The 23,592-nt window shown below is 35.9% G+C and overlaps 1 protein-coding gene across 1 annotated transcript; it reads right to left on the bottom strand.

The window, feature by feature from the left end:
- Positions 1–2,060: 2,060 nt before the first annotated feature.
- On the bottom strand, positions 2,061–2,915 carry LOC145996284 (uncharacterized). Its single transcript, XM_083132712.1, has one exon. The coding sequence runs from the start codon at positions 2,913–2,915 to the stop codon at positions 2,061–2,063; it is 855 nt and encodes a 284-aa protein (XP_082988838.1).
- Positions 2,916–23,592: the final 20,677 nt, after the last annotated feature.

Below are 23,592 nucleotides of genomic sequence, written 5' to 3'. Positions count from 1 at the left end.
TACACAGTTCTCCCCTAATGCCTGTTTGAAAATGATCTGGTGTTTACTTTGTTTTGCCAACGTAGTTCTGACATTGCTGTAATGTTACAATATTTTTTTTTTTCTTATTTTGCTTTGTTTTTACCATGACACATTTATAATTTTTCGCAACTATGAGGATGGATGATAATTATATTAAATTGATAAGGAAACACTGCAGAGATAGAACTCCATGCTGAGACCAGGCCTTGAACTCGGAAGCAAGAGCGGGGAAGTTTAGTCACATCGATCTAACTCTCGGCCACGAGTTAGCTTATAATTATTTGTAATTGCTAAGGAGTATTTCATACTCCTTATACCTAATATCTGTTTCTGGACACTTAATTTATGAGTGGTATAAGATCCAAAATGTGTTCGTCGGGGAGAATCCGCTTTTTGTTTGACGGGGCATTTGAGGAGGAACATCTCGTTCATATCCGAGAAACAATTATAGTAAAAAGTGACATGTGTGAAAGTTTAAGAAATGTGTGAATGACGAGGGATACTACCGAATAGGTGTATTCCTATTTTTTAAAAAAATACTGGCCTAGGCATGGTTTTTTGTGTGCTTTTATCATATCATGACTCATCCTCATCGTTGTGATTCTTTAACCAGATGTGTTCACCCTCGTGAGGGCAGACCTCACCCTCACCCTCTGGAAGACTTGTGAGGGTGAGGGTGGTGGAGGGTGAGGGCTACTGTGATCTTGGAGGGTGAGGGAGTTTGATTCCAAATGAACAGCTCTGCTTTCAACACGTCTAGTATCCGCATATTCTGCAACAATGCAACTTGCGATCAGTAACTAACTGTCACAAATTTTGACTAAGTATTTTTTTCAATCCACGTTTTGCATAGAAAAGCTAATCGGGACTTGACGTACGTTGTAAAGTGAGATCCGAACCACTATGTGCTTCCACCGGGTATGGAACCCCAGACCGAAAGAAGTAAATAAAAAAAATGTGGCTATACAGCCCTGGAAGGGCCTTGGCCTATCTCCCGGCTGCCAGTCTCCCTCCCACAATGAAAGAAGTAAATAGATGAATAAATAGTTCAAAATTAAAATTATATACACAAGTATTGCTTTCAGTTATCTTCACATGCTCTGGAGCAAATTATGGATCTGCATTACAGGGAAGATTCACGAAGACCCACACTCACTTGATATGCAATGATCGAGATGGAAATTTCTGTTAGGTGGATGCTGGATCGATCCTTGAAAACAGGTCGGGGGAGGGGATGATTAGTGAATTGTTTCGCATAATTTGTAGGTAATTACAAGAGATCTGAGATACAAAAGTAAGTAATCTCCATAGGTATAAAATACAAATCTATCATATTCAAATTTTTCAATGTCACGTGTATCATCAGAAAACCAAACATACCAAATTTTGGAAAGTAGGAGCTAGCAAGTGAAATATATTTCAAGTTGATGATTTATGTTTGATAGAAATTCTATTAAGATGTCAAACCTGAAGCCCATAGTCAAGTTGTATGATGAAAGGATAGAGGATAAGCTTCAATCAAACTTAGTATATGCTCACAAACAAAAATGTCAACTGAGTGACCTAGAGCAACGCAAAGGAAAGAAAGCACTCGATAATTGGAAGAAACAATGAGTTACAAGGGCAAAAAAAATGTATTTGCTTTTGCAAACTTGACTTTAGTTTGTCTGTTCCAAACTGAAATGCCATATTTTGAAACCATTGTGTCACATGCTAAATTAATGCAGCCTTGTAAAAATCAGTTCAAAATGTTTCAAGGAAAATAAATATATTGTCTGTAGGGAAACAGAAAGAAAGAAAGGACACACTCATTCAAACAAACAAAAAATAAACTTGATTTTCAATGTTTCAAATAATGTTGACGTGTGTTCAGTAATGAGTCCACCAGCCATTGTTGTCGATTACCTCATGTAATCTTCTGGGCATAGATTCAACAAGTCTATGACAAATACGTGGCCTGTTCTGTATAGTTTTCCATACGTCAAACTCATGGACACGTTATTGTTCTCTTGTTCTTTCATAGCCAGGTTCCCATTCTCTCACCATAATGGACCATACGTCTTCAATTGGATTGAGGTCTGGTGATTTTGCTGGCCATTCGATTGGCTGAATGTCAGGGTGATGTGCAAGCCATTGTTTTGTTCTTCTGGACGTATGGATACTGCAATTATCATGAACGAAGTTGATGATGGGCATTTCCTCCCAAGGATAAATAACGCAACTGTTGGTAGCATATGTTCTTCAAGCACTTTAATATATTCTTCGGAATCCATCCTCGAGGATATTTCTTCGATATCTCCTGCACCAGCTGCACTGATCCACACCCAAAATGCCACTGAAATTCTTCCACTTCTTGGATTGCTACGAACATATCTTGGATCATAACGAGTTCTGTCCGGTTGCCACAAATTAATTTGGCCATCTTCATCCGAACAAAGCACTTTCTCTTCAGTCCAAATTACTGTTTCCCAAAAGTCATTTGTCATGGGTAGATATTGTAAATCAAACCCAAGACGAGCATTTACGTGTTGCGCTGTGAGTTGCACTTTCTTCGCTGGTGTTCTGTGCCATATCCCCGCAGCTTGTAGACGCCTTCGTATTGTATCACTTGAACACTGCAGTTGTAATTGTCTGGCAACAATACTGGATGGAGAAAATGGATGATTTGCAATGTGTTCCACAATAGCAGCATCTTGCTCTCCTGATATCACTCTGCGGCACCCTGTTTTCCTTCTTGTTTTCAGGCCCTCTTCTCCTTCATGTTGAAAACGCTCTATCCAATGACGAACAACATTTTCATGCCTTCCAATGGCTATTGCGATATCGGAAATTGTGCAGCCACATTTGAACATGCCAATTATACGGCCGCGACTAGCTTCATACGTGTATGGCATCTTGACTCCGTAGCTCCAATGAACGATTGCTCATCCTGGCCAGGTTTCAGACTACCACATCGCAAGTCATTCCAATTAAGTGTTGCTAACCCTATTTTCAAAAACATATCGTTGATATGCAAGGAAAATATCATGGATGGTCACGACATTATGATCAAACAATTCAAAAACGGAATTTTTCATATCTTGGGAAAGTTAAGGTAAACTAATGCTACTGAATTTCTACTTACGAAATTTCATCGCCGATTCTTGTCATACGAAGTGAAATGTGTATTTGTTTTGGAAAACTTACAGGTGTAAATTATCTTCCCAGTAGAGTAATCAGAGTGCTAGGCACGATAATTGTCATTATTATTGTTTATACTGTATAACCAATAGCATAGTTACTTAAGTTTCAATAAATGATGTAACCCCTTATCACCTTACCAATAATCATAACCAATATTAACACTCGAATCTAAGTCAAACGAATATACAGATTGGCGAGGGGGGTGGGTGTGGGGGGTGGAAATGACAATTTTTCCATCCCATGAATAAGCTATAGAGTCCCTGGGCTAGTGTGCTGCATAATTTCTACATTTAATTTGAGAAATCATTTTAAAAGATCTATATTTTTGTTCCTCAGGTCCCAGGAGCTTAACAAAAATATCATTAACTAGTAAATGTTAACAAACCTGAAACTTTTTGGCCAAGTGTCCCTCTTTCAGATGCCAGAATTTGAACCCTAAAATAATAATTCTGAATTTACGAATAGTAGCGTGTTGAATGGCAGTGGGTAATTAGAGGTGCTGTGCTTATTCTTGCTTTACGAATTCATTTTCGTTCTGAAGAAAATTGCCATTCCGATAACTAACTAACTAACTCTCTAGCCTTCTTAAACCCGAAGGTTCATGGCTGCAGCAACACAGGCCTTCCATCTGTCCCTATCTTGTGCAAGATCTATATACTCTTTTCCATCCCTACCGATTTCCCTTAGGTCCATCTCGACGTTGTCCCTCCATCTTCGTCTTGGCCTTCCTACTGGTCTCTTACCATCAGGTTTCCCAACAAGAATCCTGTAAACTCCTCTTTCCTCTCCCATTCGTGCCACATGGCCTGCCCACCTAAGTCTTCTTGATTTAATTATTCTAATAATGTCTGGACATGAATACAAATTATGTAGTTCTAAATTATGTAACCTTCTCCACTCACCTGTCTCCTCATCCCTTTTAGGTCCAAATATTTTCCTAAGGATCCTATTTTCAAATACTCTCAATTTATGTTCCTCTTTCAATGTAAGGGACCAAGTTTCACACCCATATAATACTACAGGCAAAATTACTGTTTTGTATATTTTAACTTTTAGTTTCTTAGATATTAAACGAGAAGACAAAAGTTTATGAAGAGAGAAGTAACATGCATTTCCTGAATTAAGCCTACTTTTTATTTCCTCTTTAATATAATTTTCATTTGTTAATATTACTCCTAAGTATTTGAATTTGGAAACGGTTTCAAACGAGTTGTTACCAATAATTAGATTTTGATTATTATCTAACACTTGGTTTCGGCCTGTAAGCATATATTTAGTTTTCTCTTTGTTAACTTCCAAACCTATCTCTTTAGCAGTTTTGAAAAATATTTTAGCATTATTCTTAATTGTATTCACATCATCCCCCAGTAAGTCTACATCATCTGCATATGCTAACAACTGAGTCACACCATTTAATTTTAGTCCTTCTTTAGTTTCGTTTACCTTCCTAACAGCATATTCTAAGGCAAAATTAAAGAGCAATGGAGATAATGCATCTCCTTGTTTTAACCCATCATGAATTGTAAATTTGTCAGACATATTAATACCCACACGAATTTTACTTTCTGTTTCACTGGTGCATACTTTTATCATACTAACAAGCTTCTTAGGTATTCCAAAGTCTACTAATATATTATATAATTTATCTCTTTTGACCGAATCATATGCTTTTTTGAAATCAACGAATAGCTGATGGACATTTTGATTATATTCCCACTTTTTTTCGAGTGTCTGTCTGATGTGAAAAATTTGATCTGTAGTTGATCTGTTGCGTTTAAATCCACATTGATAATCACCTATAATTTCATTAGCATATGGGGTTAGTCTTGTTAAAAGAATGTTAGATAATATTTTATATGTTGTTGAGAGTAGAGAAATTCCACGGTAATTATTGCAGTTCATTTTATCACCTTTTTTAAACACAGGAACAATTATGGATTCTTTCCACTGTTGAGGGATTTCTTCTTTATTCCATATTAAACAAATTAATTTATGAATTTGACATATTAATGAATTTCCACCATATTTAATTAACTCAGCTGGTATTAAATCAATGCCAGGTGCTTTGTTATTCTTTAGCCTTTTAATAGCATCTTTAACTTCAGTCAAGTTAGGTTCTGGAACTAAAGGTTCTGCTGTGTGGACTTCATTTACTTCTGATTTATCTCCTACATGGACATTTAAAAGGTCATTAAAGTAGTTCTTCCATCTATTTAGAATATCGCTTGGGTCAGCTAGAAAATCACCGTCTTTATCTTTTATCAAGTTTACTTTAGGTTGCCACCCCTTTCTAAACTCATTTACACCTTTATATAAATCTCTGATATTTTTATTTTTGCTGTTTGTTTCAATTTCGTTAATTTTGCTTTTCAAGTAATCTCGTTTTTTACTTCTAAACGTGAGGTTAACTTCTCGCTTTATTCTATTATAATTGTTTAGATTTGTATCATCAGAGTTATTTAACCACCTAAGTCTAGCCTGATTTCTTATTTCTATTAGATTATGACATTCATTATCAAACCATGGCTTACTTTTTCTCGGTTTATGGTATCCTATACTTTCTTTAGCTGCTGATTCTATTGCATTACGTATGTGCTCCCAATTCTTATTTACGTCTGTTTCATTTATATTTTCATCATCATTTAAATCCTGCAAAACATCAAATCTATTTGACAGTTTAATTTGGTAATCTTTCTTAATTCTTTCATCAGTAAACTTTCCTGTATCAAATTTTAGAACTTTTAGATTTTGTTGCTTATGATTTATCACTGAGAGTCTTTCTCTTAATTTAGCAATTACTAAATAATGGTCACTGGCACAGTCAGCACCTCTATGTGTACGAACGTCAATTATACTAGTATGCCTTCTCTTATCAATGAGAATATGATCTATCTGATTATGAGTTTTACCATCTGGAGAAGACCAGGTATATTTATGGATATCTTTATGTTTAAAAGTGGTACTTTTCACAATTAAATTCTTTGAGGTTGCAAAAGTAATCAATCTTATACCATTATCATTACTTAATTCATGAAGACTTTCTTTACCAATTGTGGGTTTAAATGTCTCTTCTTTGCCAATCTGTGCATTACAGTCACCTAACAGAATTTTCATATCATACTGAGAAAATTTATCAAAGACCTGTTCTAACTCTGTATAAAAATCATCTTTAGTATTATCATCTTTATCTTCCGTTGGTGCATGTATGTTTATTAAAATAATTTTACACCACCTACCCTGTAAAACTGCATATGATATCCTATCATTAATAAATTCTACTGTTTTAAGAGCCGAGATAATTCTATTATTTATGAAAAAGCCTGTTCCAAAATTATGATTTTCAGTACCACCATAGAAAAAAGTATAATTTTTAGTTTTACAATTCCCTTCTCCTGGCCACCTAACTTCCTGGACAGCTACTACATCTAATTTATACCTAACTATCTCATTAACTGTACACTGAAATGCCCCAGGCCGGTAAAGGCTCAGAACATTCCAGGTGCCTAATTTAATATCCTTATTCCTAACGTAGATCTTATCCTTAGTCCAGGGACCTCCCAAAGTAGTCCCCACCCGGAGATCCGAACGGGGGACTATTTTACCTCCGGAATATTTTACCTTGGGAACATCCATGGCCTTATATTGCTGATTCTTGACATGGCTTTTTACAGTGCAGAGTTGTCAGCTCTACGCCTAACCCCCAATATGAATGGAGGAACTACTACAGAAGACAAACACAAACACATTAGAGAGCACAACTACTACACAAGACATACACAAACACATTAGAGAGCACAACTACTACACAACACATACACAAACACATCACAACTATAACACAATATAAACACAAACACACCACAACTACTACACAAGACAAACACAAACAAATTACTACTACGCAAAACAAACATACTAGACAGCACAACTACTACACAAACATACTAGACAGCACAACTGCAACACAAGACACATACATACACACCACCGATACTACACAAGACAAATAGAAACACATTAGACAGCATAACTACTACACAAGATAAACACAACCACACTAGACAGCGCAGCTACTACACAAGACAAACCCACATACAAGCACATCACAACTACTACACAAGATAAACACAAACACAAAATCAGCTTTTCGCTAATCGCAACGAGAATAGATTACAAGTGTACAGATACAGACAGAATATTTCGAAAAGTCCTTAATTATTCTGAGTCCGAGTTTTATGCACAAGTAGGCAAAACGGGACAAGATCTACAGTTTAAACTAGAATCCGAATCACTATATGCCTCCACAGGGCATCGAACCGAGAACTTGATTACAATGTGGCGACAATTTCCTTGCGCCATCGTGGAGGCTCTCTTAATCAGTTGCATATGCATAAATTAGTATAAATTAATTTAAAGTATATTTCTCATACTACATAGAATTCATTATCACCACAGTCGGGGAAAATAGTTTTAGAGAAAATTGAAAATAGAGGAATATCGATCGCTCTTCTCTTTTTACTATTTCTTATAAAATCAGAAGCATTTCACATCACTGTCACAATCTAGAGCCGCTATTGAATGCAGAAACAGCAATACGAGGGTGATATTTTTGTTATTTCACGTCACTGTTCTACCACTCTCGGATAATCGCAATGATGAAGGTTGAAGATGTGATAGATGGAAGTGGGATGCAGACAATGACACATCCTCACCTTACTTCGAAGCACGTGCGCTAACCAATTAGCCACGGGGTTGGCTTTTTTGTGTTTGTCAGTTCACCAAATTAATTTATTCGTCATTCAAGATCCAGAGGTAGAAAAGCAACGTAAAATAACGAAAACAGAAAAAATACCATTCACTTATCATCACCCAACAATTTCATGCTGACCAAATCCACACACAAACCTCTTTTGCCATTCGTTTTGCAGAATGGCCTTGGGGATTAAACATTGCCCATTTGCTGGTTCAGTTCGAGACAATCCAGGTGACCATCGAAGCTTATCTTCAATCCTTCACACAACTTCGCTATTTACTTCTTATAGGTTTGACATCTTAACAGAACTTCTATCAAACATCACTCATGGAGTATATTTTACCTATCAGCTCTTAATTAACCTTCTAATTTTCACATATATTTTCTATTTTTATTTAGCGTCGCTTTTCTTCCACTTTTGGGCAATCGCGACGACGAAGATGAGTGAAGATAAAATAAATAGAACATTCAGAAACAACACCAATGCCCAGACCGGTATTCGAACCTAGGATCCCTGACGTAAAATCATCTAGTGCTACCACTCAGTCAATTTTCACATAGAAACTTACACTTACACACCTCTTCCTTACATATGTATTTCGTTTTACCTGCTGCACTTCTCTTATGGTGAATTCTAACCCCTCATTTCAGGTTTATCTCATGTTTATAGCTATTGCTTTGTAGTGAATGATAATCCTATTACGCCATGTGAATCTTACTCCAACAAAAACCCTGCTAGAGGATGGAAACGTTAAGTGGGTAGTGTTGTTAAAAGTCTGCTTTGGTTAGCTTTTTTAGTATATTGAATGAATATTGCATTTTCATTTCGGGTTGAGGCATATTTTCGTCACCTAGATTTTGCATTTAAAATATGTAGGTCCAGTATATATTAGTCATTGTGAATTCGAGTCAATTAAAACACTTTGCGTTGTTGCGAGATTATCTATGAGGCATAATGAATAAGTAGAGAAAATGCAACTTGTGTATCAAAATTGCTATGTCCAACTGATCTCCGAAAGTATTGTTTAGCACGTCACATTTCAAGTATAGTCCATGATTGTATCTAGTATATGAACGAGATGTGTTCCTCCTCTCAAACAATACGTGGCTTGTCCCCACCGAACGAAGGCAGGTATTAGTCATGAACAGAACAAAAAATACTCCTGAGCAATTACACATTTTATACTCCAGTTCATGGCCGCGAGTTATTGACAGTCTTCCCACCTTATCCGCTTTAGGTTCCGGGTTCGAGTCCTGGTCTGGCAATCTCTTTTTTAAGTATCTCTTCATCAATTTAATCTCATTATCATCCATCTTCATAGTTTCTATTAATTGTAAAGGTGACATAAAAGCAAAGCAAAATAAGAACAAATACAAATAATTGTAAAATGACTACAATGTCAGAACTACATTTGAAAAATAAAATGCGAGCAGAAGGTTCATCTTCAAACAGGCATTTGGGGAGAATTGTGTAGACAGACAGCATGCTCCCGAATGTTGCCAATCCACCTTCGATACTGGAGTTGAGTTGTGCTTTTCAGGAAAGTTTGCTCGACGCTCCTCAAGCATCTTATCAAGATTGCCGCGGTGTTCGCAGCATTGCCAACTCATTTTTGGTCGAAAAAATCTTTTTTCTCCTAATTCATTTGCCGTTGATTGTACCATAAGTTGCTTTGTGACTTTCACCACTTACATGAAAACGGGGTTTAGTAGACCCTAAAGAGGATGCTGTTTATTATTTTACATTATTTCATTCCATCATTGTGTCTTGAAATACGAAGTAAAAAGAACACTTCATTTTGGTTTTAAAGCACGATATGGTTAAATCGGACTGGAAACTTTAAAAAAAAAAAAATAATATTGATTGTACTAAAAAAAGTAAAGTGTTCCCCTGTGCTTAGCACCACACCATGATTGTACTAAGTGGAACAAAATAAGTGAGTGACAATCTCACCAAGTCCACATTTCCAGAAGGAACATTTTTTAAAACTCTTTGTAGGAATGAGGATATATCATTCTATGAAAAGAATGAATAAGGAAACTTTTCAAAGAAAGCTTGACACAAGGAGAAATTTTCGTAAAGAAATATGAAGGTTGTGCATTCATAATATATTCATTTCAGGTGATTGTACAGTTCTATTGTTACAGAATTGCAATATTTTGTATGCATATAGTGTTATTTCATAATATAGGCATCATATTTGACAACCAGCTGTTTTATAGACTTGTCTTATTTACGTTTACATTTGAAAATTTCTCATGATTTTTTTTTTATCCAATCATAAATTTGTGGCCATAATCGCTTGTCTGTACTAATTTAAGTAATGTACATTATTATTTTTTCGGCCTCTGTGGGTGTCTAGGTGCCACGTGGGAAACCTGGGTTCGATTTTTGGGGTGTGTGAAGGTCGGAATTTTTCTCCAGGGCTCACCCAGCCTCAAATCAATGGATAACCGGGGGCAGCAATGGTGGATAAAGGCTACCGAGCATGGTGTTGATCACATCATCTCCAAAATGGCAGAGATCGAGGTGGGAGCCTCTACTCACATTCCATAAATAAATGTGCCTTCACGGCATGCTGCTATATCAGGGTGTCTACCGACCTGGAAAGCCTTGGAAACCTGGAATTAGCCTGGAATCTACTTTTGTACCTGGATAACCTGGAAAAAGCCTGGAATTTAACCAGAAATCTGGATTTTTCTCAAATTTACGTTTTTCACTACATATGTCCACTTCACTTAGCGGCTTATGTTTTGTGAGTACATGGATGGCGACCAAGGGGATACCTGAGCAGAGTCTGTCACTGCCTCCACTTGAATTTTGGGAGGAATGCTGCGATTCAAGGGATTTATTTCTTTGTTAATTTTGAGAAAGTCAGTGAAAGCTTTGTCCTGAGTAACTGGCCATTACCCATCCAAGAAGAATATGCAGTAACATGTAATTATATAAATTAACATATGCTTAGCATTTAAATTAATAATTTTTAGAACTTTTGTAGTATAAACTGAATGTAAAATATATACTACTACCAAGGGTTATGAATTACTCTGCAGTTAAAGGTGAGAACTTAGCTTCATTTGGTTAGTTACTGCAAATTTTTCTTAACTGGCCTTCTGGTAGGGGTTATTATAGCTCTTTTCAGTTTTTACGGTGGGTGCTCTAGAAGCTGGCAGGGGAAGTGGGGAGCGGGGAACATGCTGCTGACCAACCAGAGAACAGACCCCCAGATGTGGAGCCAAGAGTTACATAGTCGCGGGAGGAAGCTGCAGCGCTAACCTCATTCTGCACGTTGCTGTGTTGCCAATTCGTCGTTCTGCTGATGGTGTTTTGCCCCAGTGTTGATTACTGATTGTTATGAGCGGAATGTAGGAATAACATGTGTGGGAGTAATTGTTGTCGCATCGTGTATTGACTAACTGCATTGTTTCGTCGATAAATGTGTATGTGGCATGTGATGTGACGTTAATTTGTACTTTCGTTGTTCCATTGGGAGCTTTGTGTTTATTAACGCAGTAAGTATCGTACGATGGCAAACAGGAAGGAGGTAGTTCGTAGCCAAGGCACGAAAATAATGAGTAGCATTCATGAAAACAGTGGTCCCTTGGTAAGGGTGCACAAAGTGCAACAGAGAGTGTCGGAAGCTTGTGGAGTGAGTACGCGAACTGTGCAGCGTATTGCTAGGGAAGGCAAAGACAGTCTTGAGGCGTCACGTTCCACGTCATTTGAATCACCGTGCAAACGAATCAAAAGGAACAGTATCACAAAGGAAATTGACGGTTGCGATAAATATATAATAAGAATTATTCTCTGGTATTATGTAAAGGGTGAATAACTGAACAAGTTACGCGTTGATTTGCAAACACAAATAAGTTTTCAGTGAGGAGTTTCGTTGTTGTGGAGGATACTGAAGTCTATGGGCTTCAAGTAAAAAAAAGAGCAACGACATGTCTCTGTTTTTGTAAACCAATTGTTTTTCGGTCTCTTGTCAGTGAACCTTGATATCATACATTTACCGGTATTCTACTGACCACAAGATGGGGATAATACGCATACTCAGACCATATGCGATCAATGGGATGTCTGTATTGCATGGTTCTTTCGATTTCAAATAACCTTTCCTGCTACTCTGGCGCTGTCTCTCTCTCTAACCGGCCTGTCTCGTTGCACTGGATAGGTCGTTTCCACGTTCCCCACTTCCCCTGCAAGCCTCTGAAGCACCCGCCATAAGAACTGAAGAGAGCTATAACAATAACAGCTTTTCTTTGTTTAAAAAAACATAGACCTGGAAAATAATATAAATAGACCTGGACAAACCTGGAAAAAACCTGGAATTTAAAAACAAACATTTAGTAGACACTCTGTATATGCACGTACATTATTATTTGCATTGCAATTAGTATTATTATTAACATTGTTATTAGTGTTATTACCATTATTAAGGTAAACTAGTTCACAAAAGCATTTGCATTGCGGGAGGAGCAAGTAAGGAAATTTTATAATCTATTTTTGAAAAATGGTAAAGATTGTTTTAATAAGGACCAATTTTTTCATTGTGGAAGGCAGAAATTTTGTTGTGGTCAAAATGAACTAAAAAATTGTTACTATATGTATATTTTTTATTTTTTTCAAACCGAAAACAATATCAATTTAACAGGTTGTGAACACTTCGAAAATATTATTAACTTTTAATGTTGTGCACAAATACAAACATAAAAGGCACGAGCGTAACGAGAAAAAACAAATTATGAAATTTTAGGTAAAAATTGATAATTTAGACGACTTATTAGTGTCAACTTTTAATTTGGGTGGAATTAACTCTTTTTGGTCTTCCTGTGGGAGGACGACTGCCAGTATCTGTAATAGCGGATAAAATCAGTAAGTGTTCATACACAATTACATTTAAAGGCAGAAAATTGTAATGAAAAAACACGAATTGCCTACCAGAAAACGAAATACGCAAATATGAAACTACCACACACACGTATAAATTATATAAGAAATAGTAGATATCATATATAATTAAAACGATGAAGAGAAAGATAAAAATGCTTGTATAAAATTCAAAGCTTGTTCCTGTATGAGTTTGCTTTCGTTCAGTGACTGGTGCAAATCAAGTTGCACTTAGTCTTATGAACGAGACAGTCGTGTGATTTCAAGACGACAGTCGATATTCGGCATTTTCTAGAATATCCTCTTTCGTGAAGCTACTCTTATATATTTCTTTGATAGCCCTGCTTCTTACTTCATTGTTTTACCCTTCTTGCCTGTTCTTCAGATATTTTTTTTTCAATCCAAGGTTAAGGGGGCAATGCCCACTGACCACACTGTGGGCATTCAATCATACTTTGCAATAAGTTGTAGATTTTGTTCCGCCGAATGTCATATTTTTATTCTTATTAGGTTTTTATTTTACTAAAAAATCATTTGTAGGAAATAAGTAGGACAGAATTTGCAAATGCAAATAATTACATTTGAGTATATTACTCATTATCATTGTCACGATATTTGCGTACATGCGTAAGCTCCGCCTGCCTGGGGACAGAAATTCTCCCGAGTTAGCACCTACTGGTATACTTCTGTGTGTTGTCCTTTTTGTTTGTCCTTATGTGTGCTGAGTGTCCCTTTACAGCTTCTAACCTAAGTCAGAATATTTTAAGATTTTAGTTATTCAAGATTATTTATGTTAAGGGGCTGGACTCCGTATAACGTGATGGGTGAAAAATAGCGTAAGTGCTGATACACCCACAATTTCAAATTCAATCAAATAATTTATGTAATTTAGTAGTCAGAATTTTAGGTAAGGGGATATTTCCTCAAATATATTGAAGTGCCGACTCACCCAAAAATTTTAATTAATTCATTTATGTAATTTACTATATTTGGGTTGGGCAAAATAGATAAACACTCTCTTTACTTTTAATGATATCATTAAATGTTTTACACGTGTTCCAAATTGGGGATATCGTTGTTTCTACTTCGTTAGAAGCTGAAGAGTTGCTTTCTTGATTTGCTTGAGGGGATGTAGAAATCGAGCTCCGACAAGGCAAAAGGAGGAAATTGAGATGGTGCATGATGTGTCTGTTGTTAAGAGTTGTTAGGTTAAAATATGTGGGAAGGCTCTCATGTGATTCAATTTGAGGGTAAATACAGTCTAGTTTGTACTTTATGTGTCTTAAGAATTTAATTTGAATGTGTTCTATTTTGTTTGTCTTGCTGGGTTTGAGGGTGCCACACTATGCTTGCATATTCAACCTTTGCTCTAACGTAAGCATTATAGTTCATCATTAAGCTTCGAACACTTTTGCAACTCCTTGGATATGTGCCTTACAAATCCCAGAAGTCTAAAAGCCTCGTTTGTTATGAAGTTAACATGCGCATGAAATGTGAGTTTAGAATGAAACAGATCTGAAATCCTAGATCTTTGATTGCTTCTACCTGTTTTAAATTTATTTATGCAATATTCATATTTTATTTGGGTAGTGTATCTAGTATAAGGCATGTGGTAAGATTTTGGCTATTTAAGACTAGTTTGTTGTTTTCGCACCATTCCACAAGACTGTTTATGTCTGATTATAACTCTGTACAGTCATCGTAACTGCATATTCTTTTGTATATTTTTAAGTCGTCCACAAAAAGTAACTTGCACAATTCGTCGGTCCAATGACATAACGACCTATCTCATTTTTTCCAACTTTTCAGGAGAAGCAAAAAACGTTTTCGCACACACTTTCGTAGATGTTTGTGAGAAAACTATTTACCCCATAACAAATTTTGTTTTGTCATTAAATTGTATTATGTTTCTGCTGTAAAGTAGTGTTGTTGAATGTTACATGTGTTGCGTTACATGCTTGAAATTTCACAATTTCTTGACATACGTCGGTATGTCAGATCAAAATAATTACTCACACAGAAATATCTTTGAGATACGCCATGCAAATTAGTATCAAGTTACAGCTTCATGATTTGAGAAATCTTCTTTTTTTAGTCAAAATGTGAGCAAAACTATATAATATTTATGATTTTATTGTTCATGACGCTTTTTTTATTCAAAGTGAATGGTTATTTTTATTTTGAAGTTCTATACATTTACATGATTTAAGTACATGTACAAATTACAAAACTCTTCACTACAAGTACAATTAAAAAGCTATACATGCGTATATGTAGCTATAATTTGGCTACATTGCATAAACATCAATAAAACATTTTTGTGGAATAGAGTGGAGAACAGATTCAGTGATTCAAATTTGCATAAAAGTTTTTGCATTCACTGTCTAGAACAACGGGAAATGGACCTTCACACATTGACAGTAAATCTGCATATTTCTCTTGCGCTATTTTCACAGATTCTTTGTTCAATGGAGGTGACATTCTTCGCAGCTATATTTTTGCGGGATTCTCTTGCAGTAAACTTGTTTTTATGTAGATAGTATGTGGCTTGTTGCTCTGCAATCGTAGTTCACGAATATCTTTCCAACTGAACTTAATACCATCATCGGTGGTCTTAAGCTGGAAAAGCCTCAGATCTCCAGCAATTACCTTATAATTCACAAAATCTTCCATCTGCATTGTGTGCACGATGTAAGGATGGTTTCTTCGGGCTAGTTTTATGATGGGTACAAGCTGAGAGAGGACAAATATCTCTCCAACTTTCAGTAAAGATCTGGAGATTGCACTGTGCGCAGTGTCTCCCTCGTTTTGTCCATGATGAGGCTTAAAAAATCTGAGCACAATTTATTTTATATTCTCTGCCTTTAGCATTACATGCATAAGCGCAGCCACCACAATCCTATTCTTGTTTTGGCCAATATGTTATTTGCTATAGTATGGGGCTGGACCCCGTATAATGTGATGAGTGCAAAATAGCCTAAGTGCTGACATACCCAAAATTTTAAATTCAAATTCAATCCTGTTATATCCACCACCTTTTTGAAGTTCTGGGAAATAATATCTTTTCAGTATTTTTGTCGCTGTACAACATGGATATGCAGTGGCGAAACATGGTGTTGCTGAAAGGGTAGGCACAGGGGTGTGAGTTAGTGTTGTTATGTGTGCAACTTTTTAAAATATAAAATATATAACCTTTAAAGTTATTTTTGAAAATGTAACAACATATTCTTGCATCTATCAACGTACCTGAATAGTAACTCTTGATGTGTGCTAACTTGTAAATCGTTTTCCTTGATTTTATTGTAAATTGATGCTTTAGATGTCATTCGAGTGGCAGTCCTCAATGTTTCGATGGCTCTTCTTTCTTCCTATGCCTGGTAATAGGCTTTTATGCTTGTTTTTGTAGCATTCCAGATTAATACAAGTCAATATTCCCCTTGCTCACTTCACGCTCACAACAATGAAATCCGACCCCCGTGGCAGAGTGATTAGCAAATCACGCTACGATGCCAGAGGTCCTTGGTTCGAATCTTGGCCTGGGCATGGATATTTCTGACTGTCCATCCGTCAATTTCATCATATCAACAAATTAGCCAAAAGTGGCACAAAATGAGAAGTAAAAAAAAAAAAATTCAATCAAAGAACAATAAAAAAATAAATGTATGAAAAGGCACAAAAACAAGATAAAATATAAAAAGAAACAGCAACGCAACAGGAGTAAGTCGAAAAACCAACGAAAATGCAGAACACTGGGATAGAAACATTTTTTTCGCCCTCGGAACAAGTTGTCTTTGCCATTCTACTCTTACCTTCCTTTTCCCCTCGTTGGACACCCGGAGCTGGACAAGAAACAGATGTGAAGCCCTGTTTATACCGTGTGTCCAGCATTGCCAATCTCCTAATCAGGAAAAGTATGCCGATTAAACTCTTAAATTTTGCTAAATGCAACTAAATTGTGCTCGGATGACTTAGGTCTCGAGTTCATTTTATGCATCTATTTTGGAGGCAGTTGTGATGTGAACATGCGTAGTTTATGTGTTAAACAATATTGGTAATTTCCCCCATTAAATTAATTACAATGGTTTAACCAATAAAATTGGTTCAATTGCTTGAAAAAGTTTGAGAAAATTTGACGACTATAAAAGGCTGCAGCTAGTTTTATCTGTGACCCCAACTTGTTGGCAATTTCCTTCAATAAAATGTTCCTCGTGAACTAAGTAAGGAAAGATATAGAAAAGATGAAACGAAGACTGTGGACCAGATATGGCTGGATCGGCATGCTACCTTTTGTTTGAAACAATAAGATCTGCGATTTTGTTTAAATTTATTTTTTCAAAATATATTCCTTTGAATTCAATTTATATGTCTCCCAGGGGAGCATGTTTATAGATGATGTTATATTTTACCATTATCCCAACCACAGGGTGCTAGGTGCCAATAAAGTTCAAATTGTACTACGTTTAACACAATTATGCTAGGGTTGGCATCACTGAATGAGGCCGGACTCACTGTGCCCATTTGGGGCGAACGCGCCCCTGGAATTATGCCCGGTCTCTGGCCGTCTTATGAGGCTTCGCCACTGTGGATATGATGCCTAATTCCATCTTCATCCTGGCTTGTATCTTCTGTTTCATTTTCGTCATCAATTGTTTATTTACCTTTCAACTCACCTGCATGCTTTGATTTGCATGCAGTTCCGCAAAGTGTATCCACGCACATAATCTAGAGAGGCCAATCTGGAATATGTCCAGATTTTCGTTCCTGCTAAAATCTAATACCTTCAAATGTTTGGAAGTACCACACTTACCACTATCGAGTAGATCTGGGTGAAGTAACATAGGACACTTTTCTGTGAGAGTCGTGGTTTCCTTTTTTAATTGAAGCCTGATCAGTCAGCAAAATCTTGTTGTTGAAGGTCAAAGAATTTTCAAATAGCAACTTTTCCTAGTTTCTTACATTCATTGTTTATCTTAAGTTCCGTAAGGGATGTGAAGAAAGTTTCTGTCTTGAAATCCCTCTTCTTTGGCACTCTGGCACTCCATTACTACCAAGATGGCGGATGGACTAGCTTAGGCTTAGCTTAGCTCCGTGTTTTAGTTCCAAGTGCTCGCAGGTGCGTAAAGTCGGAAAGTTAAAACTATTGTTCGGGGCAATAATAAGCTGGTGTCCAAGTTCTACGTGACTTTTATTGTCGTTTGTGATATTGTGTCGAATTTTGTGGACAAAAGAAGATGCACACTCGGAAACAGCGAAAGGAGTCCACCACGCCGAGTGGATCGGGCAACAGGAAGAGCGGCGGCCGAGGGGACAACAGCGTCTCTCATTGAGACGATAGATCGTTGCGTGAAAACGCAAATAAATTCCGAAGTAGTGCAAAAGAGTTTAGCAGACTTAATAGTAGAGAGGGTCACGCTGCTGTAGTTGAAGCGCTTCAGCATAGCCTCAACTTCAACAGTGAAAAAGTGCACGAGTTTCAAATGCAAATTGCGTCGTGCGAAAAAAACATTGCCAATCTTAGCACTCAATTGGAAGAAAAAACTGCTGAACTGGAGCAATACCAACAGCGCCTATCGATCAGAATATTTGGTCTCCCTGAAACGGACAATGAAGATACCGACAAAATAGCGATAAAACTTTTCGAGGACCAGCTTGGATTGACAATTCAAAACGGTGATATTTGTCGTTCACATAGGACTGGTCAAAAATCCAACAGACCACGTCCTGTAATCGTGAAGTTTGTCAGTTACAGGACAAAATCGCTGGTTATGAGGAACAAAAGCAAACTGAAGGAAACCCGGATCTCCATTCACGAAGATTTTTGCAAAGCTCGGCTGCAGCTCTTGCATGAAGCAAGGGAAAAGTTTGGTGCTGCCACTACGAGAGACGGGAAGATCCTCGTCATAAGGGACGATCAAAGATTCTTCATCTCTACAAAGGAAGAGCTGCGGAACATGAAGTAAAATGTGCCTGTTGTGCCTTGGAAACTACACGGACAATGACAATCCTTTACAGTGTTCTGGTTCATGATCATTAACCTTTCATCATATTCACTTCTCAAGACATTATATACACATCCGTTTATTTCCACAAAATAGCGTTGAAACCTCATTTTTTCTCACAGATTTTTAAACGTACATATACTTTTTCCATTTTGTCAAATTGCCTATTTCTATATTTTTAAATTGCATCTTGCATATTTGTATTTTGAATTATTTCTTTCATTTATATACACACATTGTTGAAATCTACATTGTTGCCCAAATTTTGCAACCCTAGCGTATTAACATATATATAGTATATATATCCCTTTGTTTTTTGTGTATTTTCTCGTTTTGCTTATTTGTATCATTATTTATAGGTATCTATGTAATCATTTCCTGCATTCTTGTATCCTCCTCATATTTTTTATCTTACTCATTTTTATTAGTAGATTTTTTTTCTTTTAAAATCATATATTCATAATTACTTATATGTTTCAAACATGATGATTAAGCCACATACAATTACATTTTGGATGACAAGATATTGTTTACCTTGTTTCAATATTGTAAGACCCAATGCCTCGTTTCTGCCAGGAAAACTAAATGTATATTACAAGACGTTCCAGGTGCTTAATGTTCGGCTAAACTGGAAAGAAACCAGGCTCCGTGAATAGTTCACGTGATGAGGTCAGTGGAGTCCTCTCCCCTCCCTTTAGCTTCAGGGACAGTTATTTCCGTCAGGCACCCTCACCCCCTCCTCCCCGACTCAGCTATTGTCAAACGCCGCTCCCCAAACAGAAGCTAAGCAATGGCCTCGAGTCATTCCCCAAGGAACTGAAAGTGTGTCACTTCAACACGGAAGGTCTGCTAAATTCTTTTGACGAATTTAAGTACATAATAAACAAATTAAATTTTCAGATCATAGGAATTACCGAAACGTGGCTTAAACCACATATTTCGAATAACACGGTAGCATTAGATAATTATGATATTATCCGTAATAACAGATGTGATAGGACTCGAGGAGGCGTTTGTTTATATATACACAAATCATTACAATGGAAAGCACTCGAGGTGCCTATTCAGAAATATAATGACATCGAAACCTTAGCTGTCGAGGTAACCGTACAGAAGGTGAAGGTCGGGATATTAGTCGCATACAAACCTCCTAAAGTTAAGTATACACATCTAAGCGATATTGATAATATCGTGCAATATTTTCATTTGAATTATGCTCATTACATTGCGATTGGTGATCTCAACGTAAATATGTTGAAACAAAATGAACCCAACACGCGATTCTTAAACGACATCATTGCCGAGGCTCATGGTAAGCAAATCATCACAAAGCCCACGAGGGTAACGCCAACGACAAGGACTTTAATCGACGTTATCATCTGCTCTGATAACCTGAAGGTGGCCCACGTCGATTAGAATATAATGTCCGGTATATCAGACCATCACCTAACATAGGAATGAGGTATTGGTTTTAGTATTAGCTGTAATAATTCTATTCTAATTGTGGTTTTAGATTTAAGTCTGTACCTTCAGTACATTAATTGTTTTACATTATAGGTATGAATGTTTTATTTTTATTTTTTACTTTTATTCTTTCTACTGCAACAATGATTTTCAAGAAGTGTTAAAGTGTCAATTGTAATATGTGTTTTTTTTTTAAGGGTTTGTTGTAAGAACGGCCCGCGAGGCCGAAACACGCCCTCTCCATAAAGACGGCATTATTATTATATTATTATTATTATACTCATATTGAAATTGCACAGATGTCCATCCCAACCCAACTTACGAAGAATGAAGATCTCACACATCCAATTATATTTTACAACTTTTTATGAAAAGGGGCAATAATGGGTAAAAACTACTTTTGGATCTAGAAGTTAGATACATTATTCTAATGTAATATGACGAGTCATATGATCACAATTCATTTTATGCAATCACAAAGGAGTTGGCTTACGTGTTCTTACGTAGGTAAATTTGAGTACTGTATGCTTGCACGATGTATTGGACCACATATGTTGTAAAAAAGAACGTTAGATGGAGTATGTTTACCGGTGATTGCATGAATGGATGATATTCGATGTAGTTTGGTGAGCATCCGAGAGATGGCTGAAGGCTCGTTATGGGTCGAGATTATTCAATCAGTGAAAAATAATGCATCAAGGGAACTTTGAATGCATCATTATAGTAAGTGATGATATTTACACTGACTTATTGTAATTAGGTATTATTAAAAGTGGTGAGTGTGAGTGAGATGATAATACTAAAGATGATTTTTATACAGAGTTAGAACAGGTCTTTGATAAATTTTCTCAGTATGATATGAAAATTCTGTTAGGTGACTGTAATGCACAGATTGGCAAAGAAGATACATTTAAACCCACGATTGGTAAAGAAAGTCTTCATGAATTAAGTAATGATAATGGTATAAGATTGATTACTTTTGCAACCTCAAAGAATTTAATTGTGAAAAGTACCACTTTTAAACATAAAGATATCCATAAATATACCTGGTCTTCTCCAGATGGTAAAACTCATAATCAGATAGATCATATTCTCATTGATAAGAGAAGGCATACTAGTATAATTGACGTTCGTACACATAGAGGTGCTGACTGTGCCAGTGACCATTATTTAGTAATTGCTAAATTAAGAGAAAGACTCTCAGTGATAAATCACAAGCAACAAAATCTAAAAGTTCTAAAATTTGATACAGGAAAGTTTACTGATGAAAGAATTAAGAAAGATTACCAAATTAAACTGTCAAATAGATTTGATGTTTTGCAGGATTTAAATGATGATGAAAATATAAATGAAACAGACGTAAATAAGAATTGGGAGCACATACGTAATGCAATAGAATCAGCAGCTAAAGAAAGTATAGGATACCATAAACCGAGAAAAAGTAAGCCATGGTTTGATAATGAATGTCATAATTAGGGAAAGGAACTTTAGGTAATTAAATGTTTTTTCTGCGATAAGGTACAGACCCTCATTTTTGCCAAAATTCTGATTATAACCTTATATGTCAACACAGCAAATTTTATTTTACATAAAAACACATATTTTCCAGTTTTCCGTATGTAAATACATATTTTGCGAATTTTCATTTTAAATACATAAAATCGCTCATTGACTTCATCCACCTCGAAATCCTCGAAGGAAAAATGTTTATAGGCTACTCTGCACCTCTTTCATATCGAGAGTGCTAGGTTTGTTTTGTTAGACTTAGGTGGTTAAATAACTCTGATGATACAAATCTAAACAATTATAATAGAATAAAGCGAGAAGTTAACCGCATGTTTAGAAGTAAAGAGAAAGAGATTACTTGAAAAGCAAAATTAACGAAATTGAAACAAACAGCAAAAATAAAAATATCAGAGATTTATATAAAGGTGTAAATGAGTTTAGAAGGGGTGGCAACCTAAAGTAAACTTGATAAAAGATAAAGACGGTGATTTTCTAGCTAACCCAAGCGATATTCTAAATAGATGGAAGAACTACTTTAATGACCTTTTAAATGTCCATGTAGGAGATAAATCAGAAGTAAATGAAGTCCACACAGCAGAACCTCTAGTTCCAGAACCTAACTTGACTGAAGTTAAAGATGCTATTAAAAGGCTAAAGAATAACAAAGCACCTGGAATTGATTTAATACCAGCTGAGTTAATTAAATATGGTGGAAATTCATTAATATGTCAAATTCATAAATTAATTTGTTTAATAGGGAATAAAGAAGAAATCCCTCAACAGTGGAAAGAATCCATAATTGTTCCTGTGTTTAAAAAAGGTGATAAAATGAACTGCAATAATTACCGTGGAATTTCTTTACTCTCAACAACATATAAAATATTAGCTAACATTCTTTTAACAAGACTAACCCCATATGCTAATGAAATTATAGGTGATTATCAATGTGGATTTAAACGTAACAGATCAACTACAGATCAAATTTTTCACATTAGACAGACACTTGAAAAAAAGTGGGAATATAATCAAACTGTCCATCAGCTATTCATTGATTTCAAAAAAGCATATGATTCGGTGAAAAGAGATAAATTATATAATATATTAGTAGAGTTTGGAATACCTAAGAAGCTTGTTAATATGATAAAAATATGCACCAGTGAAACAGAAAGTAAAATTTGTGTGGGTATTAATATGTCTGACAAATTTACAATTCATGATGGGTTAAAACAAGGAGATGCATTATCTCCATTGCTCTTTAATTTTGCCTTAGAATATGCTGTTAGGAAGGTAAAAGAAACTAAAGAAGGACAAATTAAATGGTGTGACTCAGTTGTTAGCATATGCAGATGATGTAGACTTACTGGGGGATGATGTGAATACAATTAAGAATAATGCTAAAATATTTTTCAAAACTGCTAAAGAGATAGGTTTGGAAGTTAACAAAGAGAAAACTAAATATATGCTTACAGGCCGAAACCAAGTGTTAGGTAATAATCAAAATCTAATTATTGATAACAACTCGTTTGAATCAGTTTCCAAATTCAAATACTTAGGAGTAATATTAACAAATGAAAATTATATTAAAGAGGAAATAAAAAGTAGGCTTAATTCAGGAAATGCATGTTACTTCTCTCTTCATAAACTTTTGTCTTCTCGTTTAATATCTAAGAAACTAAAAGTTAAAATATACAAAACAGTAATTTTGCCTGTAGTATTATATGGATGTGAAACTTGGTCCCTTACATTGAGAGAGGAACATAAATTGAGAGTATTTG

Source organism: Lepisma saccharinum, chromosome 12 (assembly GCF_977018435.1).
Source record: "Lepisma saccharinum chromosome 12, izLepSacc3.1, whole genome shotgun sequence".
In the NCBI taxonomy this organism is placed as follows: domain Eukaryota; kingdom Metazoa; phylum Arthropoda; class Insecta; order Zygentoma; family Lepismatidae; genus Lepisma; species Lepisma saccharinum.
This window is presented reverse-complemented; position numbering and strand designations above follow the sequence as displayed.